At 40.8% G+C, this 21713-nt stretch overlaps 1 protein-coding gene across 5 annotated transcripts in view; it reads right to left on the bottom strand.

Moving 5' to 3' along the window:
• The window catches only part of LOC104530441 (zinc finger protein Helios), a 109446-nt gene extending 88388 nt beyond the window's left edge, over positions 1 to 21058 (bottom strand). For 3 of the 5 annotated variants that reach the window (XM_029086746.1, XM_010175019.2, XM_029086747.1), the window contains exons 1-2: positions 20385 to 20418; positions 19550 to 19654 (exon numbers count right to left, since the gene is read on the bottom strand). In XM_029086746.1, coding sequence (XP_028942579.1) covers positions 19550 to 19654; positions 20385 to 20418 — 139 coding nt within the window. Of the gene's footprint in view, positions 1 to 19549; positions 19658 to 20384; positions 20467 to 20852 lie in introns of those variants that run through there. The other 2 variants (XM_029086745.1, XM_010175020.2) reach the window with 2 other exon arrangements.
• Between the last annotated feature and the right edge of the window lie 655 nt (positions 21059 to 21713).

The following is a 21713-nucleotide window of genomic DNA, read 5'->3' as shown; positions in this document are numbered from 1 at the left end:
CTAATAAGGGGGCTTGGGGTTCTTTTTCCCTTTTAATTCAAACAGGGTTTAAGTCAGCCTACGAGCATGAAGTTGAACTAGCAGTTTAGGACCATTGGCCCCAACACATGGCTTGTGGTCAACATGTTGTACTTGGGAGACTTTGATCATGTTCACAGCAACAGAAATAGAAAAGCGAGGTGACACAGAGACCTGAATACCATAGGTTGGCAGCACTGTTATTGACCACAGGCTGAGAGCGGCTGGCGACTGTTTTCTAGAGCAGCAGTTTGCAGTCACTGGAGCATGGGATAGTCCTAGGGGGACACACATACAATAAAGGAGGAATGCAAAGCTGTTATTAAACCATCTTAAATTCACTTAGTGAGACCAATGCAAAATGGTTTTGTGTCTAGAAGTTAGGAAAAAACAAACAAACAAACAAACAACTTTTTAGAAGAAACCATCCTTTGACAGTCTAGCCTCACTAGAAAAGTACTATAAGGCTAATGTGCAGAATTCTCAGGGAAGTTGTTTAAAAATGCTTTTACACACAGCTAATTGACTCTGACTTTTTGATTGAGATGGCACCTCTCAATCGTTCAATTTGTTAAATATTTCTCTTTGAAGAAATGTGTTTCCAAAGAGCCACTTACACCAGTTTCTGTAACTTGCCATTAAAGCTATTGGTGGACACATACACATTCATAAGGGTTATATACATGGTGATGAGCTTTTAGTAGTTCAAAAAAAATAGCAGCAACAACAAAAAGCAAAAAAAGGTTTGTCTTAGAAAACCGCACTGGAAAATAACCACTCACAGGTAATTCTAAATAGAGACTTGTGAAGTAAAGACAAATGTAACTGAGAGCTAATAAAGCCCTAGCTGTTAAACTCAGCATCCTGTGAGCTGATAATTGGGCTTTTAGAACTCACTATTCTGCAAACCACTGGAAAAAAACGGTAATGGGTAAAACCCAAGAAGATGTGATAAAGTCTTCCTATTTCGCTGAAAAGCCACGTCATTTGCATGAACACTTCAGCAAATCATTGCAGAAAAATCAGCTGTCAATCAGCTGCTGCTTCTATATCACAAGTTGACCAGAGGGGAAAAAAAAAGTTATTTTCAAAATTAAGAATTGTGTTGATGTATAAAAGACATTGACTGGTACATGGGCCAACGGAGAAGTGATGCAAGTTACAAGGTATTGAATTAAGAAGAGTCAAAAGCCACAAAGTGCCAGCCCTCACTAAACTCACATGCTACCAGCATCCGAGCAAGAGGGACAGTTTTAGGTAAATGATGAAGTACTGTTTATTGATGGGAAGCAACCCAGTATGGGGTTCGTGGCCTTAAAGAAAAAAAAGCAATTCACCAGACAAAAAGTCAATGCTGAACGGAAACCTGCCGAACACAATTGACAAGACCAACTTCTTTTGCTGCATCTGGGTCTTTTCCTATTAGCTTCAAAACTTCACGCTCTCCGATGCAAACCAGTGGAAGTCAAGCTGCCGCACAATCAAGCCATGTGTGAAAGCTCTCCCCATACAGGATCACAGCGAGGGAATTCACCACAACAGTAGCCTTAAATAGTTTTAGAGCAACTATGCAGATGAGAAACAGCATTTGGCTTTTAAGTGTCCAGTTTCACTCCTCACCAGCTCTTCCACACCCCCTGCCTAAGATATAAACCTGTGAATACAGAAATATGTGAATAATTCCACCCATGCGGTTATTTCCATGGCCTGCTCCAATAAGCCAAGGTATATATGTGCCAAATCACAAGCAAAACTCCTGCTTTACACTTGCCAGACCTCTGGACATAATGTGAGATTCTCAAACATCAAAAGCAAAGATGTGATGAACGCTCTGGTCTTGTTCTTCCTCTCAAAGCTGAAATGGCTGGTGAGCATCCATGCACTAGGTGACTATGTTCTCAGAAGGTACTGAGTTATCACACCCATCCCAAACTGAGCATGCCTTTCTTTCATTGGGGCAGATGAGAAAACAGGCAGTGAAGTTAGACCTGGACAACAAATATCATAGATGTAAGACGCAACTCGGTCATGAAAGAATGCCCTGTTTTTCAATCAATGGCACAGATGGCAAAAAATAATAGTAATTTAAACTGAGAGAAAAGGAAGTAGAGGAAGAAAGAAAATAAAACACGTGGAAATGTAATATTAAAGTACGCAATGTTTCATGGCTCTTACTACAGTAACAGCATCTACCTGCATGTCCACTATTTTCTTTGCAAAATCAAAACCAGACTGGTCCAGCACCTTGTAGCTTTCCACCGAGAATAATAAATAATACTTTCAGTCTCCCTCATGCAGTCTACTATTTATCAGCTACAAACACCTTTACTCTCAGATAAAGTAGGTTTCCAGCTCTCTAGATCAGGGAATATCTTATAGCAGCATTTTAAAAACATGTTTGCCCAACTGGGGAGAATTCAGAGAAAAAAGGGAAGTCCTGCAGAATACGCTGGCCTCCAATAGCCAAACCTGTGTACTGTTACATGAAGAACCAAGACTGAATGAGGAGGAGGAGTGAGGAAAAGGAAATGTACACATACCACGACTTCACAATTGTACAACACTTCCTCTCCACAGTTCTCTGCAGAGAAACAAGGCATGAATCTTCTCCATCCCCTTCTACCAGGGATGAAACTGAGGCAGGGAAGAGGGAGGAATTTCCCCAAGATCGAAAAGGTACTGAGGGGAAAGCAAGTTCACACTAAAAAGTTTCACTGACTCTCAGGATTAGGCCAATACTACCACCCTTGTTTTTCTGACAGAAGAGTCCTACCACACAATGGCTTCTCCAACACAGCAAAGGAGATTGAACTTGGAGTTCAAGGAAGCGGGAGGAGGGGGGCGGAGAAGGGGAGACAAGCAGAGTTTCAAATCTTTGGTGTGTATTTATAATGTTGTAGAGAAACTGCATTTCAGGATGGAATGATTATTGATTTCTTAATGGATTACTGCTGCACAAATTTACACTCCCCCTCAAAAACATCAATCTTAGGATAATAATTATAAACCTATCACAGCATATAGAGCATTCTGACTGAGTAGAAACTTATCACTATCTGCCGGGAAATGGCCAGTTTTCTATTTCTCCCACTCCAACCACATTACAGCATGGTGAGGAGCTACTGAAAAATACATGCTATTATAAAACAAAATTTGTAATAGCCACAGGACATACCTCCAGTCAACTTTCATTAAATGGACTCTCTTAAACTGCTGCCCTTAAGACAATGCTTGAGCCATTAATGAACAAGTTAAGTAGTTATTAGGATCCTTTTATGTTATTTTTATCATAGTAATGAAGCAGCCCCAGCATAGAGTGAGACTCCTTAATGGGCAACATACATTCACAAACCCACACACCCTCACTTTTTCTGCTTACCAGCCTACAGTCAAATGTTTCTGTAGCTAAGTAATTTTTTAGCGAAGGCACCCATAAACCAGGTTTGCTACAAGCAGCATCACTTTGCAAAAATGACTGAATTACCACAAGGACTCCTCTTGACTTCAAGAAGTGTCAGACCAAGTCACCGGAGATGGGGCACTATGGAAATTTCAAAGTAATCTAAAACAAAAACCTCAAAACCCCAAAGTTTGTGCAAGGTACAGGAATGTGGAAGATTCGAGTCAAGTCTGGCTTTGTTTAGTGGTTCCCACCCATAACACCACCTATCTTCAGGCCACTGTTTAACTAGACATTATATGAGGTTATAGTCCAGCTGTGAGCCATGAGCTAAAGGTGACCTGCAGAAGCTGGCTGGGAAGCCAGTGCCTCTCAGCTGCTGGCCCCCTCTCTGCAAGAGATGACCACCCTGTGCACCAGGGCAGAGGCAGCAGAAAAGCCAATTCACTGCCTCTTTGAACACCATAATTTACAGATGTGTTAGCTTCAGGCATTAGCACTGTTCAGCACATCTTTGCCTCTGCAGAAACATCAGCACCAGAAGCTCTCACCCCTGCTCAGACACCACCCTCTCACTGTGTGAGACCGTGCAGTAAACTGGATCGGTGAATCGATTCAAGCTAAAAATACCCCATTTTGTTGTTTGGTTTTTCTTTTTTAGAAAAACTGCTGGCATTGCCACAGAGAACAAGGCACACTGACTGAACTCTGCTTTGAATGCTTGCCTTAGGAATAGTCATCTCTGCTAGAAGGACATGTGGGGCACTTAGAGAATCACAGAGTGGTTTGGGTTGGAAGGGACCTTAAAGATCATCCAGTTCCAACCCCTCTGCCGTGAGCCAGTCATAACATCTTTAAACAGTTCTAGCTAATGACAGCCCACACATCCAGTGCCATTAAAACATGTGCAGGTTAAAACCCAGTACACAGCACATTTTCAACCTGGTGCAGGGCTGTTCGACTGCAGCTTGCTCTGGAGAAGGGCTGCAGTTACACCCTGCTCAACCCCAAGCCCACTGTACCCAGTGCTGAGTCTCGCTGTAAGCAGCAGGTAATAAATAGAATAACTCGTAGAAGCCAAGTGCTAGAATTTAAATGGAAAGATGAGGTACAACTTGATTGTAATCTGGTTGTTCCCTGCCTACAACAATTTCATAAACAAATGCAGCCAGTTGATGTTTCCCCCAAATTAAGCTTATCACTATGTACAACTTGCCCCTGTTGTAGGGGTCTGCTGCAAAAGTACGTGGAACTAGATGGAGAATGTCCCACCAAGTGCAGTGGGCTTTGGATCAGGTCCTGAATTACTCCCGAGGAAGCTCTCTAGCTACACAGCACAGGATCAGCACCTTAACTCTCATTTCATTTCTCTAAGAGGCTACAATTCAATTAGTGCAGCAACTTCTCCCCTTTCTCACAACCTATCATTCCTCCCCTAGCCCAGGAACTAGATATAGATGCTGTAGGACAGGAAAAGCATCTCCAAAAAACCTCATCTACTCAAAAGGTGGTTAACAAAAACAGCCAAAGAAAGCAGTGTTCTCCCAGGTACACTGGCCACGTAAAATAAAAGCAAAAGGCCCAAAGCGCAACATTTGCCATCAGCTTCAATTAGCAGCAAAGTGGGGTTTGGGAAAACAAGGGCCTCTTCAGAGCTGCTATAGGGCAAAGATGAAATCCCAGAATTAAAAACAAAATCCCCACATGCACATTAATATTCAGAGGCAATTACCTTTCAGCTTAAAGTCAGCCAACATGCATCTTACTACAGCAGCTCTTAAAGCAATCTTGTTTACAATTGGAAATGGATTACATTATCTCGGCCCCACCTATCCACATAATGCAGAGCAAACTGTCAAACATAAAATTACAAAATGGTTATTGTAAGGTATCCCCTTCAGCATAAGAATTAATTTGACCTATTTTATTACTAAATTATTACTCCCACACAAATTTTCTCTCACAGATATCTATCAGCACTGACATTTATATTCCAGCAAGGCACTCTCAGTTGCATATTTTCTTCTCCATCTCAAAGGTGTATTGAGCAGATTTTATGTAAACAGCCTCCTGCCAAGCTAGTTAAAAATCTTTAAACTTTAGACATACAATTAGATTGTGACAATAAACATTTGCTTTAAAAAAAAATAGATTTTTTTTTTAAAAAGATATCTACACAGAGTTTCAGATTCTGAAACAAAATGCTTCACAAGTTAAAGAAATGATGAATCTAAATTTAAGGAGGACCTACAGATATTTTTACTACGGCTCTGGCAGGTTGTTCTGATTGTCACCAAGAGAAATGATTTGACACAATGGCCCTGATTAAGAATGTGCTTAAGTCCTATTAAAGCCAATGGAAGTTAATCATCTGTTTAAGAGCTTTGCTAAATCAGGACCAGAACAGGAGACATTTCCAAAAAATCTGGGCCCAAATTGAACACACACTAATTAGCTGCACACACCAATTACATGATTATGGATGAAACACAGTTGTTTAGCATTTACAACAGCATGCTTTGAGTGGAATCATTTAGAAATAAGGTCTAATTATCATCCTGTAATAGGTCCCACAATGCATTATAGCCCACATATACCATGTTAATTTTAGTTGAAGGAATAGCTTAAAAAGGAAGAAAAAAAAAAAAAAGATAAAAACATCATTGCAGTAATATTTGCCCAAATTCTCAAGTGGATCAAGATCTGACCCTTTGGAACTTCACTGTGCTCACAGTGAGAACATCTGAGTGCTCCAGCTCAGCTCTCTTTTCTTATTCCTACATTTTGCGTACAGAAAATCTTCACCCTTGCACTTCAAAATGTAACATTTGTACTCTATGCTGCCTAACGGCTTAAGCCCTCCACTCAGGGAACAAACAAATTGGCACAGATTTGCATATCCAGAATAACAGTTATTAGCAAATTATTTCTAGGAAATTATTGTGCCTACAAACCGAAAGTTGCTAGAAGTATAATTGTGAATGATCTCAACCATTTGAACTATTTGACATTAACCAGGATTGCCAAGTCTCACTTTTATGTCTCTTAGCCTGATATTTACTGGTTTTTCTTAGCACTTATTTTCAGATAAGTGACTACAAGAGTCTCCACTTTCATTAAATGAAGAAAACAAGGCATTCCCAAGCCCAGAGATGGCTGAAAAGCCATGCTTCAGTACAAAACACAGCTCAGAAATGAGAAGACACATTGAGAATTACATTTATTAAATAAACACACACAAAAAAAAAAATCTCATGGCACGTAAGGCAATCTTGCGATTTAAAACTTGACTCATGATTGTGAAAGTTTGGAGTTGGCATGCCAACTTGGTGAGCCATCTGCTCACCAACAATTTATAAACGAGACTGCTGCCAAAGCCACCCAATTACTCAGTTCTAATATTAGTGATGTAACTAAAACATGCTCGTAGGGTTTTCTCCCCATGAACCAGGAAGCACAAGAAAAAAAAAAAAACCTCACAAAAGAAAAGTTAAAAATAAAATAGGTAAAACATTTATGCTCAATATTTCCTTCAAGTCTGATTAGTAGGAACACTCAAGATTAATTCAATGCTTCAGTTCTGCAATTCCCTCTAAATGAAATCAGAAGGAAAAAAAAAATCAGTACAGTGATTACAAACGATGAGAAAAGGTGAATCATATATTCTGTATCCAATTCCCATTTCTTTGTTAACGATTCAAACAGTCGTTTGTTAAAATAAAATACACTATGCCAAAAAAACCCCAACATCTCATAATAGCATTTAATGTATTTCGACAACAGATTAAAAAAAAATAAATCAAGAACTTGTGGATACAGGCTAGCAGGTACAACTGCTGATTTTAGAGTGATGCTAATTTTACTGTTTAATTTTACTGTATAGCAGCAATTTGGGATAAAACCACTACCCTATTTAAACAATTCCTTTCTTATTAAAATTCCAGATTACATATAGCAGTGAAAAAAACTGCTGGAAGTTAATTTACAGTAAATAATCCTTGGGGTAAAAGATACTGTAATGAAACTGCATGGAAAATTACTCCATCATTTTTAAAACGTTGAGTCATAATTCAGTTTTGTTGGCCTGAAACTCCAGATCTATCTCCATGGCAAGTCAGTAGCAAATCCCAAAGCACAGCCAGTATTCCCAAAGCTCAGATGTGCAGATGTGCTGCTACAGTAGTAAACCCAGGAGCGTGCAATGTCTTACACCAGCACTTCCATGTAGCATCTTCTTCCCACGGAAGTAAAAAAAACCAGTTTAACCACTGGCTTCAATGTGAGCAGAATTAGGGCATTTCTGAGTGCTCTATAGGGGACACTAGTAATCCTGGTGTTATTAATTAAGAGGACGACGACAGTGGTAAGCATCCTGCTCCGTTTCAGAACACCTTGCTCTATCACTGCCAAAAGGAATAGCTTTTAAATCTGCATTTTGAAATTAAATGCATCATCATTACACAATTACTGTTCTAATTAGCCTTCTCAACAACAGATCAGTTTTATTTACGATTAATTTTGGTTAATGAGTTAGTTGTAGTTTTATCTGACAGATAATGGGAGAGAATTAATAACTGCTTAATCCACACAAAATTTTGTTGTTCACATAGGGCACAAAATTTTGACAAATGTTTCTGAATCCTAGCCAACAACCACCAGCACATTTTCACCGTCAGAAAGCAGCCAAAGCTCAGCAAATGTTACCATATTACATTATAGTAGATTAAACTGTTTACATATGTAATTAGAATTATTATTATAAACTACAGCCATAATTAAAAATCGAAATTTCATCACAAGCTCATAAGGAAGCTTTCCCGCTTGGAGAACACCTGGCCAGAACAATTAATTCAGGTCATCTACTTCATGGTCTACCAACACCTATTCCATTTCCAGTCGCATGAGAAAACAGTGCAGAGACCCAAGTTGGAAAAGAAATTGTCTTGTACACGTCAGACATTCCATATAACTCATACTTTTGTCCATAGCCTTCCAATGAAGACTAGCCTGCCTCTGAAGCCAGTTTAAGGTCACAGTCCTAGTTTTTTAACTAGGCATTGGTTTTAAAGCATTATCTTCAGTCTCCACATTGCCACCTTCTCTCAAAAACACTATCCCGTTCCCAAACACAGGGCTGGTTTTGCCTCCACCCAGACCCTAGTGCTGACCTCAGAACAGGAGACACGTCAGAAATTCCTCAAAGGGACCTCTCACACACCACTAGTTTCATAAGGGCGTTGGGATGCCACAGCAAAGGCAAGGAAAACATGACAAGCTGGGGCACGGAACGGCACTCACGTGTTTCAGAAAACAGAATGGATTATAGCGATCGGCACAAGCAAAGGAGAGCCGATACCTCAGCACAACTCTCTCCTAGTACGGCAGGCTGTTGCTGGGGTGCTGTCTATCAAGTGCAACATAAAACTTAAGGATCTCCCCATATACAGTCACTAAGGAACCCTGGATAATTATACTGCAATTATCAGTCACATTTCAACAATGGAAACACTATTTTTATTCTTTTCCTAAGGCACTGTACTGGGTTGTTCTGGGCTATTAAAAAAAAACCAACCAGGGTTCCACTGCAGGAATGGCTGCGCTTGGGACACAGATAAAGCATCATGACATGAATATGAGCAAGTACTTTACAGAGCATCATTATAGATTATTTCCTGGAATGCACTGCAGTTTGCTTTGGTTTTGAATACATATATGATATATATTTACTACAGCAAAAATCTCACTACTATTGATTTTTCTATGAATATTTAATGGTTACCAGTTAGAAGCTAAATTTAAATAACAATAATGCTAATGATATTAAATAAATGAAACACTTCAAAAGTGTGAGAAATAAAGCAAATACCTCTTCACAGCGTTTTAACCCAAGAGCAGTAAGACAGCAACCTGAAACCATGTTACATGCTGATAGCCTGAGTCATGTCTAGTCTCACAGTCTGACCAGCGAGGTGACTTTGCACAAACATCTAACAAAAAGTAGGTTCTGTGAGCAGCACTTAGCAGAGACTGGCTCCCAACAACTTTTTCCCCATGCATTTGACATTTGAAAAGGGTGGCGCTTAATAGCTTTTCCTTCAGCAGAGGCACAATTCACATACCTCTCCTCTTTCTGGCTTCCTAAATTCATGAGACTTGCATGATTCTAATATTTTTCAAGCCTGCACATCTTTATTGTATGTGACTGAAACTCTCTGTAAGTGCCTTCAATTAACATTTACACACATCACACATGTACAAGCTTGTCATAAACCAGGGCTGGACACATTTTTGGGTTTTTTTTCCTCCAGATGCCAACCTTCTCTACTTGGTATTAGTTAATTTGGGGGCAGCTGACTGGTGATAGCATTTATACTCTGAGAACACTCTGGTTTGGGATTCACATATAAATGCATGGGATTTTGGAGAAATAAAGAAATTGTGCAACTAACAATACAAATTTTAAAGAATGCAAGAATAAACCCACAGACCATTCATGGTCTGCTAGTGTCATATACTACCTGAACCTTAAATACAGAACTAGCACATCATTCTTCTGAACTTGAGAGCTACCTGTAATCTGACATTTTTAAGTCACACACAAAAATGATGAAGCTGACTGCCTCCCACCCATAGGAGGTGAATTCATACTAATTTCTCTAATTTTTCTCCACCTCTTCAGCCTATAATTTTATTCACCCATTTGTATCTCTTCAGCTGGCATCCTTTGTGAAGCTCTTAAAGATTTATTGTTGAAAAAGCATGATATAATGAGGAGATATTATTACATTACAGCCTAGAAGAATAGATTATCCAAAGGATAATACCTAACAGTGATGGAGAGAGGTCTGTGTATTTAAGCTAGAGGAAATTTTCAAACGGGGGGTTTCTAGTAAAGCTGACACCCCCTCATTGTTCCACACAGCTGCATGGAGATGTATTAAACTTACCCAGGAACCACCTGTGCTGGTAACAAGGTCAAAACAACTACTAAAGTTGACCCAATTTTGGGAGATTAAACTGTAAAACTATTACACACATCTATGTCTAGGACATGCCTACATCTGAAAGGTGATGAGGATTAAGGTACAGTGTGAATTTAAGGCCCAATAGTGTATTCTAAAACATTTCTGCACTCGGGCAAACTCTGCACAGGTGTCAGATCATTGCAGAGTCTCCAGAGATGCAGGGAGAGAGGCCCCTCACCACAACACTGCACAGGCAATACAAAGGCCATACCTCGGACAATTAAAAGCAGTATGCAAACCCACTAATTAATAAGAATTGTTCCTCTTCAGGGGCCATTATCTGGACAAGGCAAAACACACAATGCAGGATATCAATTTCTCAAGAACTAAGATTAAAAACTACCAAAACCAAACCCCATTTTTTACTTTTGCCTGAGCCTTCTCCCCCTATCACAGACCTGGCTGCTAAACAGAACAAGGTCTTCAATCTACTGCAACTCTTTCCTGGAAACTTTTAAACCACCCATGACTTAAATAGCTACTCTTCCCCAATGAATAGACCTCATACCTCTTCTGTATAAAAAGACTTGCTGTCTTTATACAGCAGGAAAGAGGCAACTTCTTTCATTTTCAAAAGGAGGGAATTCACACCATCCTGTCTGCTGCTCTTTGGACAGAAGCGGTTGTTTCATTCACGCTGCAGGAGTTTAAAGGATGCACAGATACACTTACCAAGAATTCTCTCATTTTGTGCTTTATGGCTAGATCATGACCTAAGAGAGCACATTTGCTTGCAAAGGGAATCACAAAATATCTGATGGCTGAGCTGGGGACTAAGAAAGAGTAGGTGTGAATTCTCATACGACTGCACACTCACACATTCCCAAATCAAAGAGTAATGATGAGAAAAATTAACATGGACTTGGGCATATCCCAGGCTTCTCCACCCAGCTTTCTCTGCCATTCATCAACATAACTTCCATGGACTGAGGGAACAAACGTCCCTTGAGAAAAACCAGGACAATATCATTTTCTTCTGATGGAATTAGGAGTTTTTGGAGGTCGAGGGGAACGCAAGGGAAACATGACTAATAAGGAGCTGAGAAATCTCCAGCCTGCTATTGAAGGTCACAGCATAGCAGTCTCTAGGATAACAGGTATTTTGTTCAAGTGGAGAAATAAAGGGGATAAACAAGAAAATACCATTCACTGAAAACTCAAGCTTTGTCACGTATGTGGTTTAACTGCAAATGGAGCAACTCTATTGTAAGCCCTGCCCAGATCTTCCATTAGCTGGAGATGAAACACAGACTGTCCTACCTCCTCACGTAAGAGGAAACTTCATGAGAACGAGACGAGACAAGCAGACCATGTGAGTGGACTTTCTGTGCTTCAGTATGTCCTGCCTTCTTTGGAAACTGCTTCAGTTTTCCACCCTCCAGGACAAAGCACCTGACATCAGCAGTACCAAGACATGGCTGGGTCTTCTATTCCCACCACACAATGCTTCAGAGTGGACAGCAAAACTGAGGCCTTCTCCAGCCCAGTGATAGGGAAAGGAACTTTAGTATTCCCACTGGTCTTTCCCTTCTCTCCCCTCTACTTAAACTCTGCTATAGTTTTCATTCACCACTGGCTGGTAGATGCAGATATTCACTGCTTCACGCTAAGGCTGAGAGAGCAGCCTGGTCCTGGGACTGACCTCCAACCTTCTACAGGTGTTCCCCGATTCCTGAGGGGGTATGGGGACCCAACTGGCAATCCTGGCTTCACCAAAGGGGAGACAGAGAGCCCTGTGACCTCTCTAGACAGGCCAAACACAGAGCAACCGTGAGCTAAAAGAACATGTATGATGCACGCAGACCCCACCACCTCTGTGGTTCTATGCCTTGGCAGGAAAAAACTGCAAAACTGGAAAGCAGCATCGAAATTAAGAGGTGTGGAGAAGGCAAAAGTCAGTTTTACAAAAAGGAGGTTCTAATTCACAGAGGTTTAAATGACCTATCAGCACAGAAATGAGGGAAGTGAATCAACCCTGTGCTTTTCCAGGAAGAGGGTCTCCTGTTTTACAGTACGCTCCAATGCAACACCTGTAACACCACTTGCAGATGACCTGGCCAGCCAGAGCTCTGCTCACAGCAGGAACTTCTGCCAGCATCACTCTGCCTGTGAAGGATTACAGCTCTTCAAAGCCACAAGCTGACCCCACAGTGCCAGCAGAAGCCAGTAATGTAGACCTGGCTCCGGATCAAGGGTACATTTTGCTGGGCAGTGTAAATAGGGGTTTGTCCACACAGAGACCTGGTAATGCTCAGCTGTATGGGAAGAGTTAAAATGCTGTGGTTGCTCTAATGTCATCATGGCAGAACCAGGTACTTTCGGACTACTGCAATTATTCCTGCGCAGCACAGGAAATAAGCTACGCTGGTATTAAGGCACTTCTGAATGGGTCTCGTTACAGGGCTGCAAAAATTAAATGTAAAACAACCCCTAAGCAAAGCAGCTATCAGAATAAAATTCCTACTTTTGACAAGGCCTAACATGTACCATCCAAACCTCCATCCTGAGTGATTCAGGAAAAAAAGAGGCACAGAAACATGAAGGGACTTCCCTACAATGACAAGAGTCAGGAAGAAAACTGTGCCTCTGTCACCTAGCCCAGAGCCATACCTGTCAGGCCTCATCACTTCTGGGTGATAATCAGCTCTGCTTCCTTCCATTGGGATGCAGCAGTCAGCCGCCTGGACTCCAAACAAGCGTTCGCTGCTCTAGGCAAGGGATAACATGCCATGGCACAGGCTCCACACCCGGCCTGGCAACAGGTCTTGTTACTACAGAGAACAGTGGCACAGCCTTCTCTTAAATTTTCTACAGAGCAGCTTCAAGGTGGATCCCCCAAAGAGTTTCATTCACTGGGATTACTGAGGAAAAAGTAGAAGAGGGCTGTGCCTTTTCCTACTGGCTGGAATAGCATCACTCTTCCAAGGTGCCCTTTTGGCACTGGAAGGAGGATGAGCACGGCTCACTCTCAGTCATGGACAAGGATTACACAAGTAGCTGCATTTTCACCTGTAAAACCCAGTCCTGCAAGCTATCATTTTGCTGGAGGACCAGACAGAGCCAGTAGCCCACAGGAACGGGAAACAAGCCCTCGATCCAGTTCCCCAGGAGAAAATACTCATTGATTCAACAGGAGTGGCACCTGCCTCCACATTCAGGGATGGAAAAGACAGAGGGCTAATGGGTACCTCATCGTCCAGCTGCTATCCAAGTGCTGCGTTTCAAGGAAGATGAGGAATGCTCTTTTTGCTGGCACGTCTGAAAAGGAACTGAAATTCCAGAAGCGAACATTGAAAACTTGCTGACTACAAAGTTAGCAAGAGCAGCGAGTGTTGTAACAGGGCGTGGACCAAGGAAAGTTAACCAAAGCTGACAGTCCAAAAGAATAAGAGAAGCTCCCTAAGAAAGGTGTGTGCTGCAACAAAGCCCTGGCAGATGACCTCTCAAGAGACTTCCATCAGAATGAATAAAAACTTCTTTAATGAGATTAACTGATCATTTCACTCCACCCTCGTTATAACACTCACCGAGAGAGGAATGTTTTTGCAGCTGAGTATCTGATTCCATAGGGAATGTGGAGAAACTGCGACAGGAGATATGAAAAATACACAAGAGAACCCTTTGCTGTTGGAGTGTGAGCTACAGACAGCAGTTACTTCAACATCTAGCAGTTTTAGCGGCTACTCAGTTTTCATCTATGCACAGAGTTTTTATCAGAGGAACTAATTCACTATTTTAACCATGCCAGTGTGAAAAATCTGAGCCAATGTGTATGAAACTACAACAACCCAAGGTGCAGCCCAGCAAGTATTTCATTTCCAGGTAACTTTTTATTATTTTTTTTTTTTAGGAAAAAAGAAACAAACAGTGCAACATTACTCTGCAGAGCTTTGGTTTCATACATGTGGACAAAACCCTAGATTTCTTTTTAAAGCCTGATCGTCACCTCTTTTTTTTATTATTTTATCTTTCCTCCTTAAACTTCAAAAAAACTAAACCCATTGACTAAAACTCTCATGTGTATTATTCCCCTGGCAATTCTCAGGGAGTCTGAGGTTAAAAGACTGAAGCAAAGTCATTGCTTCTGTAAATGTCAAAGGAGCTCACTTCTTCCATTTCCCTGCCGCACTTTATTGAGCTCATCCCTGATGTCTAAGCTCATCTTGATGTAGTACATCTTCACCACCCTTCAACCTGTAAAACCATAGGTACGTCTATATCGGACAGCATCGTGAAATTCCGCAGCTCAGCTCTCTAAACATCGAACTATCAAGGTTGAGAAGTCAGACACAAAGAACTGGAGGATATCTCAAGTGACTGTCAAAAGTCCACCTCCCTGCACTGAGGCAGGATTTAAGATATCTAGACCAATAGACTACCCTACTCCTTAAAGGCTGCTGAGGAAAGAGATTCCTCAGCATCTCGAGGTTATCCAGTCCAAGTTTTTAGCACCATATGCAGTGTTTCACACTTAGCAAGGTATTTAGAAGAACTGGAGACCTAAATCCCCACTTCAGAACACAGCAGTTTGGCTGCCAGAATTCTTCATGCCCCAGTGCATGTGTCAGGGGAGTGACTGCCTCAAAGCACTAACTCAGTTTTCCCCGTGCAGCCCAACCCAGCCCAGCCAGCTTCAACCACTCTCCCTATAAAAAACAAGCCTCTTGCAGAGGCTGAGCCTCTGTCACCTCATCCTACTGAAAAAACACATACTGAGCCAAAAAGAATGCCAGCGCAAGGCCCAGCCTCACATGCCCAGGCCGTAGACCCTGGCAATGGCAAGGCTTGTTTGCCCTGTAGGAGAGGCATGAAGCAATCTCTAATTTTACGCATTTTCATCCCAAAAAGCAGACTCCACAGTTAAATTTCTTAATCCATACAGCTGTGGTACACAAGACTTTCTGCTCGGGGCAACACAACTGTGACAAAACAGGGCTTGTATGACAATTTAGAGTTGAAAACTGAAAGTAATCAAGAAAGATTTGAGACTTTGAAGTTACAAAAAAAAAAAAAAAGAGCGCAATTGATAGTCCAACCCAACCTACCCCAATCACTGGGAATACAGTATTGGCTCTGTTATGTAGTAAGAATTTGCCCAAGTTCTCTTAAATACTGCTGCTGAAATCACTCACGCTTAATACTGTTGTTCCAATGGCTATTTTGTCAGCACAATCATTCCCCATCATGAAGAAGATGCAATCACCACATTATTTGCAGCAGAGTCAGTTGACAATGCTTATTTTCTTCATAAGTTATTTCTCATAACTTAGTAACACTTTAAGCTACTATAAACACCTTCTTGAAAGCGTACCACAATTTTAATCAGTTTCAAACATCAGATGTTGGGTTTGATATTTATGATTGTTCTGACTCTGTTTCGTTTAACGGCTCCTTTTGTCTATGAAAGCAAAGATAAGAAAGTTATCTAGGACACCCAAGGTAAAGTTCCTAATTTAAGAGGAAATGTCCTCTGTCACTGACTGTCGGATACTAATAGCTGCTGTGACAATTTTCCATGTGGTACTGGGCAAGTGGCCTTAGAGAGGTAGGACTGCTTCATCCTATACAAAGCAGTCATTGAGTCAACTAACCAAACTGTGCCGCTACACTTTCTAAAGGGGACATTCTTGTAAGTTCATTTTAACCTACAGGGGAAAAAAAAAAAGTACTATGTATCTCAAACTACTATAATATGAACTCAGCATAGGACTATGAAGAGGTGACTGGGAATTATTTCTTTTTAGAACCTCTTTTATAAGGTTTCCTCATCAGCTTTTAATTAGCAAGCCAGTTCCTATTCTGAGGTTCCTGATCATTTACAGCCCAATTCAACATTCACCAAAGGCAATGAGACAGAGTGCCTTGAACTCGGTGGGGTCTAGAGGAGGGCTTCGGGCCATGCAGGGAACCCTCTAGCACCAACACGAAGTTAATTGAGCAGGCCTTTGATGCCCAGCTCTGGGTGTCAGCCCTTGGAAGAGTTTTCCTATGGAAGATCAGAAGAAAATCTGGACTTCCAGATTTGTGGCTATGTAAATGTTTTATCTGCACTCGGCAGGTATAGCACTAATTTGTCGTTTGCGGTAGAGGAAAGTGAGATGATCTCTCAACCTATTCAGTTTGACTATTTACATGTATTTTAAATTTTTGCTTACATAAAATTACAATAAAAGTATTCTAGAACAGAGCATCTGCCAACATACATACAGTATTCTGCTAAAGGCAGATACATACCGTAAGGTATATGTAAGATCATTACTTAGTTATGACAGGCGATTTACTGTGATTTATCTTTCAGGATCATCTCATTCACAAGGAAAATTGAGCGTCAGCCCGATCCATAACCCATACATACCGTCTAGATACTTGAAAATGATAATAGGTTAAAAGATGCAGTAGACAACTCTCCAACACCAGCCAAAATATTTAACCTGAAACCTTTTGGAACAGAACCTGAAAACATCAGTAGCCCAGCCAGAAAACTCCCACTAACACAGATTGCCAGAGGCTAATGAACATAGAAAACTCTTTACCTAGCACATAATTTTACTGTTGCTGGGAGAGCATCGCTCAGTCATTTCGGTACAGATCCAAGAAATTTGCTTCTTATGGTTTTGACTCTGTTTGAGCCAAACACAAATTAAGACTAAATTAAGAGCTGTGGTTCAAAACGATTCAATGGAACGCAAGAACAAAGGTCAAAACTTAGATCACTACCCTGCAGGTGCATATCCTGAGCGCAGAGCTAAACAGGGCCATCCACCTTCTGGGGATGACTGGCAACAGAACCAGGAGTGATCCCATTTGGGGTCTTATCCATGTACCACCTCCTCCATCAGCAAACCCTGCGCAGCCAGAACGACGTGCCCTGAGCGCCGCTGTAGCAGCAGGACAACAGTAGTAGATCATTCCTCAGGGACTCTACTAGAAGTAAAACCACACTGAAATACAATGCAGCCACTTCTTCCACTTACAATGATGGATCAATCCATTGGGAGCTACCAAATTCATACAAAATATTTCTAACAGCTCATCCTCCTTACTGTCCCACCTCCACCTCTCCTATTTTATTTATTTATTTAATAAAAAGAGGTCACAGGCCCCTGGGTTACTGAACCTTTAAAAGGATTTCCTGTACCTGGCAAAACAGTTGGAAAACTCTAAAACACAGCCTGGCAATTTAGTCTACACATGCCAGATTCAAAATTTGTCCAAAAACCTTAAATGAACTAACATAAGAGCTGCCACAAAAGCCAACAACCTCTAATCAATACTTTCCATCTTTAAGACAGAACAAACTACCTCTCTGCAAAACATTCTTATGCCTGCAAAGAGTAAATACATTCCAACAAATTTAAGAAGTTTGAGTTCTGCTTGGCTCAGGAAACCCATGCAGAGCCCCTAATTTTTCAACAGCAGCACATGTTTAACACAGAGCAGCAGTGATGAAAGCAACTGAGACACCTGTGAGACCAAAAAACACATCTAAAAAAATAAGATATTCACCAAGGCTGCAGATACATGTGTGTTGCAAGAACTAACAAAGCTTAAAAATCGTTGAAAATGTTAACACAGTGAGCACGAAAATATTGAATGTGTTAAAGTATTTTTGCATGACTTCATCCTAGATCTTTTTATTCCCTAATTTGACTCTGGTTTTTAGTCCAGATTATAAAGAAGATTTAAAACAGGGAGTTTTTTTTCCCTTCTGATGAAAGCTTCCCATTAATAAAAAGGAAACAAAGAAAATGAAGAAAGTGAATAGTAAAACTTTTACAACATAATAAAATATACCAGAATCCCAGCGCAGCAGGATTAGAATTGTCTAAAGATGTTGAATTATGTTCAGTTGTCATATAAAGTTCAGTCCGGAGTATTAACAATCATATTCTCTAGCAACATGTATATAATTGTGAGATCTTCACAATAACCCTCAGTTTTAAAGGCTCATAAAAATGGTGTTTTACTCATAATTTGCAGGAGGAAATAAGAATTCTTAAAGGAAAGTAGTACCTTTTTCTCAGTAAGAAAGACTCTGAAGGCAACACACTGTGTATTTTAAAGCAAGCAACCCTAAAAGCTCTCTTTTTCTTTCAGAGTTTTTGGTGAGGTATTATACAAACACTCAGTTTAAAAAGATAAATATGTATCTATACTACACGCACTAGAACAAAAATTACTATCACATACAGAGGAACCCTCTGAAAGTATACTGGAAGGAAAGCATGTTACATTATTTCTGAACACAAGTACAGAGGTATTTTAAGGTAAATATCTGGATGTAACATTGAAACCAACAGTAAAACAAGCTATGGCACTCACACAAAAAAGAAAGGATGTTGTTTTTATGAAATGTGTGTAAACTACATTTATCCACTTCCAAAATATAGCATGAAAATAATGACGAAAATATTATCAGCATTTGACACTCTTTGTAGACTCCCAAATCTCTATGTTCTCTCAATTTCTCCCTTGACATTCTAAAATAAAATCCTTTCAGCGTGTTAGACTCGCAACTACCGAGTGCCACAAACTTCCAATTATCCCAGCCGCTTTGGGACTTGCCAAGGCAAAGCTGAGGTAATGAACAGGATGCTAAAGTTTCTATGTGGAATAGTAAAATACAACTTATCATTAAACCCAGATATTTTAACTTTATACTTTTGCCAGAATAAAGCCTTTTTGTAAATAAAATGTGTTTGTTTTCAAATAAAACTACTTCAAGCTGTTTTGGGAAGCACAGTAAGTAAGTAATAATAATAATAATAACAGCAACAATTTCCATTTGGATTTCAAAACCTGATGAAACAAAACCAGCACATGTCAAGCCTAGTGTTTTCCTACCTGGAACAGGTAAGGACCAGCTCTCAAATGCCACCTTGGGATAGTTCAGACTAGTAATCCCATTCATGTTTAGATGAGACACCAGCATGAACAAGAAAGAAAAGAAAAAAGAAAAAAAAAACCCACAAAACTCTACCCTGTCCTTCTTTTATTAGCAACGCTTACAGGAGTGGTTAAGACCCAGTAAGCAAGCTGAGGACCCGGAGAAGCAGACTAACCCAAACGTGCTGCTAGAGAGAAGCAGGTTTAAGAAGAGACTTACTGCTCGCCATGTGACCGGGGGAGGTGTGCTGCCCGTTGGGCGTGCTGGAGGTGAGGTCAATGGCCATGCCGGAGTGCTCCCTTTCGGGTGAAAGCTCATTGTCACCTGCTTTCACAAAACAAGCACCCCGTTAAGTTTCCATCCCCTTCTTCAGCCCAGCAACCCAATAATTAACTACAACCCACTGGCCCCCTTTGCCCCTGCCCTTCCCTCCCTTACCAGCCAGGTCTCCCACAGCCTGTAGAAATGGAACTCTCAGTAAAGGTTTGACCAACTGATTTTAACAGCCCCCTCAAACCTGCTGTCACCTGTGTTCTACACACACACACCTGTGACAAACCTTGCCCCAGCTGCTTGGTCTCAAGAGAAGTTACGATTACTTTTCCATTTGCAGACACAGAAAATCAGGGCTGGGCAGGTGAAGACTGAAACAGTACTTCACCATAGGGACCTTTCCCCCAAAGCTCTCAGTTAACTGACAAACAAAGCACTTAAACTAAGACATTTTGCCCTGACACAGAAAATAGGAGAAATGCATAGAGAAAGGCATAAAAAGTTTTGGGCTGCAATTTGAATTTCTGAAGATGAACTCTCTCTCGTTCACAAAGTTCATTCATCCTCAGTAAATATTTAAACATAGAGCTACTCACCCATGCGCCCATCCCCATGCATTTTGCAGCCATACACAAACTTTAAGTTTAAATGCTATTAATTCAGCATCATCGCAAAGCAAAGACCACACAGAAGGAAGCCAAAGTTTCAGGCGTCTGCATCATAGAAAGGATAGCGGGGAAAGGAAAGCAATTCAGAATAATCAAATGAAATGACTACTTACATGTTATATATCCATCAGCAGCCTCTGCTTCCATAGTCAAAGTGCAGTGCTGCAAGGCAGAAAAGTACACCCTCAAAGACGCCTGTCAGTATCAACCATTAAATGATTAAACTTACTTAAAGCCCTGAGTAGTTGCCCATTTTACTGCTGTTGCAACCACTGCCTAAGAGAAATGAGCACAAGTGTACTGCATGGGCTCGTTAGCAAAGCACTGAACTCTTCCTGCTAATCATCCAAGTAGAGAAATTCAGCTGCCTCCTGGGCAGGCAGTACTGGGATCATCTTGGTCTGGCTGCACCCCTCTCTATCCCCCTCTCACATTTTTACCTAATCTGAGAGTTTTTCCCCTGACTTTCTACTTGTTTTGTTCAAGCCGGGATGGTATTGCTTTATCAATTATCAGCTCTCACAGCCAGAACAGACTTTGAAGAGATAGATACTATTAACAATTGCTCTTTTCACACACGCTCTAAGAGATTCCATCCTCATCTAAACAAAATAAAGCCCTCCCGTGTGTCTTCCCCTTCTAAAGAGTTACTACAACTCTTTGTCTCACACCACCGTACACACACACACACCTGTACACACACCTGTTCACTCTAACCCTATTTATCTGCCACAGCATGGGGCTGAACGTCACACTTAATACTCCCAGATCATGCATTTTGTGGCATGAAGCAATCTTAAAGTTTCTGGAAGCACTTTGCTGACACAGAACAAGCTATTACTTTCCAGAAACCCAAGTAACTGTATAGAATGACACCCCCTAGCTATCATTTGATATATATTGAGGGGAAAAAAAAAAAAAAAAAAAAAAAAAAGAGAGATCAATAATCATAACTATGTTCTTTTAAGTGGAAAAGTTAAGAATCTGACATGACCAGAGGAGAATTTTATTTCCTCTCTCCCTCCACGGCCTCTTTTTGCCTTTAGTTTCAAAACTCTCACTGCACCAGGCAGCTAAATTATTCACAATGAGCCATTTCTGTATTGATCGCCAAGTATATTTAGCCCTGGCTCCTGGAATTTCTCCATTACTTACTGGAAAACAGGCAGCCTCACTTCTTGTCTCCCAAACCACTTCCCTCCCCCTCCCTGAACCCGCTTTTCTCCCCTCCCCTCCCCAACCCTGCCTTTCCCCCAATAAATAAATACTTTTCTCTGTGCTCTTCTTTGGTATAAAGCAGATCAAATTCCCAAGGCATTCAGCACATAACACTTAAATTTCAACCTGCCCAGCTGCTACAAAACTCTCTTCAATTACTGATTTTTACATGACTCTTAAAAAGAAATCTCGAAAAAAAAAAAAAAAAGTTTTCAAAACAGGTA

This window comes from Antrostomus carolinensis, unplaced genomic scaffold (assembly GCF_000700745.2).
Source record: "Antrostomus carolinensis isolate BGI_N321 unplaced genomic scaffold, ASM70074v2 scaffold24929, whole genome shotgun sequence".
NCBI lineage: Eukaryota > Metazoa > Chordata > Aves > Caprimulgiformes > Caprimulgidae > Antrostomus > Antrostomus carolinensis.
Note: the sequence above shows the minus strand (reverse complement) of the source record. Positions and strands in the feature narration are given on the sequence as shown.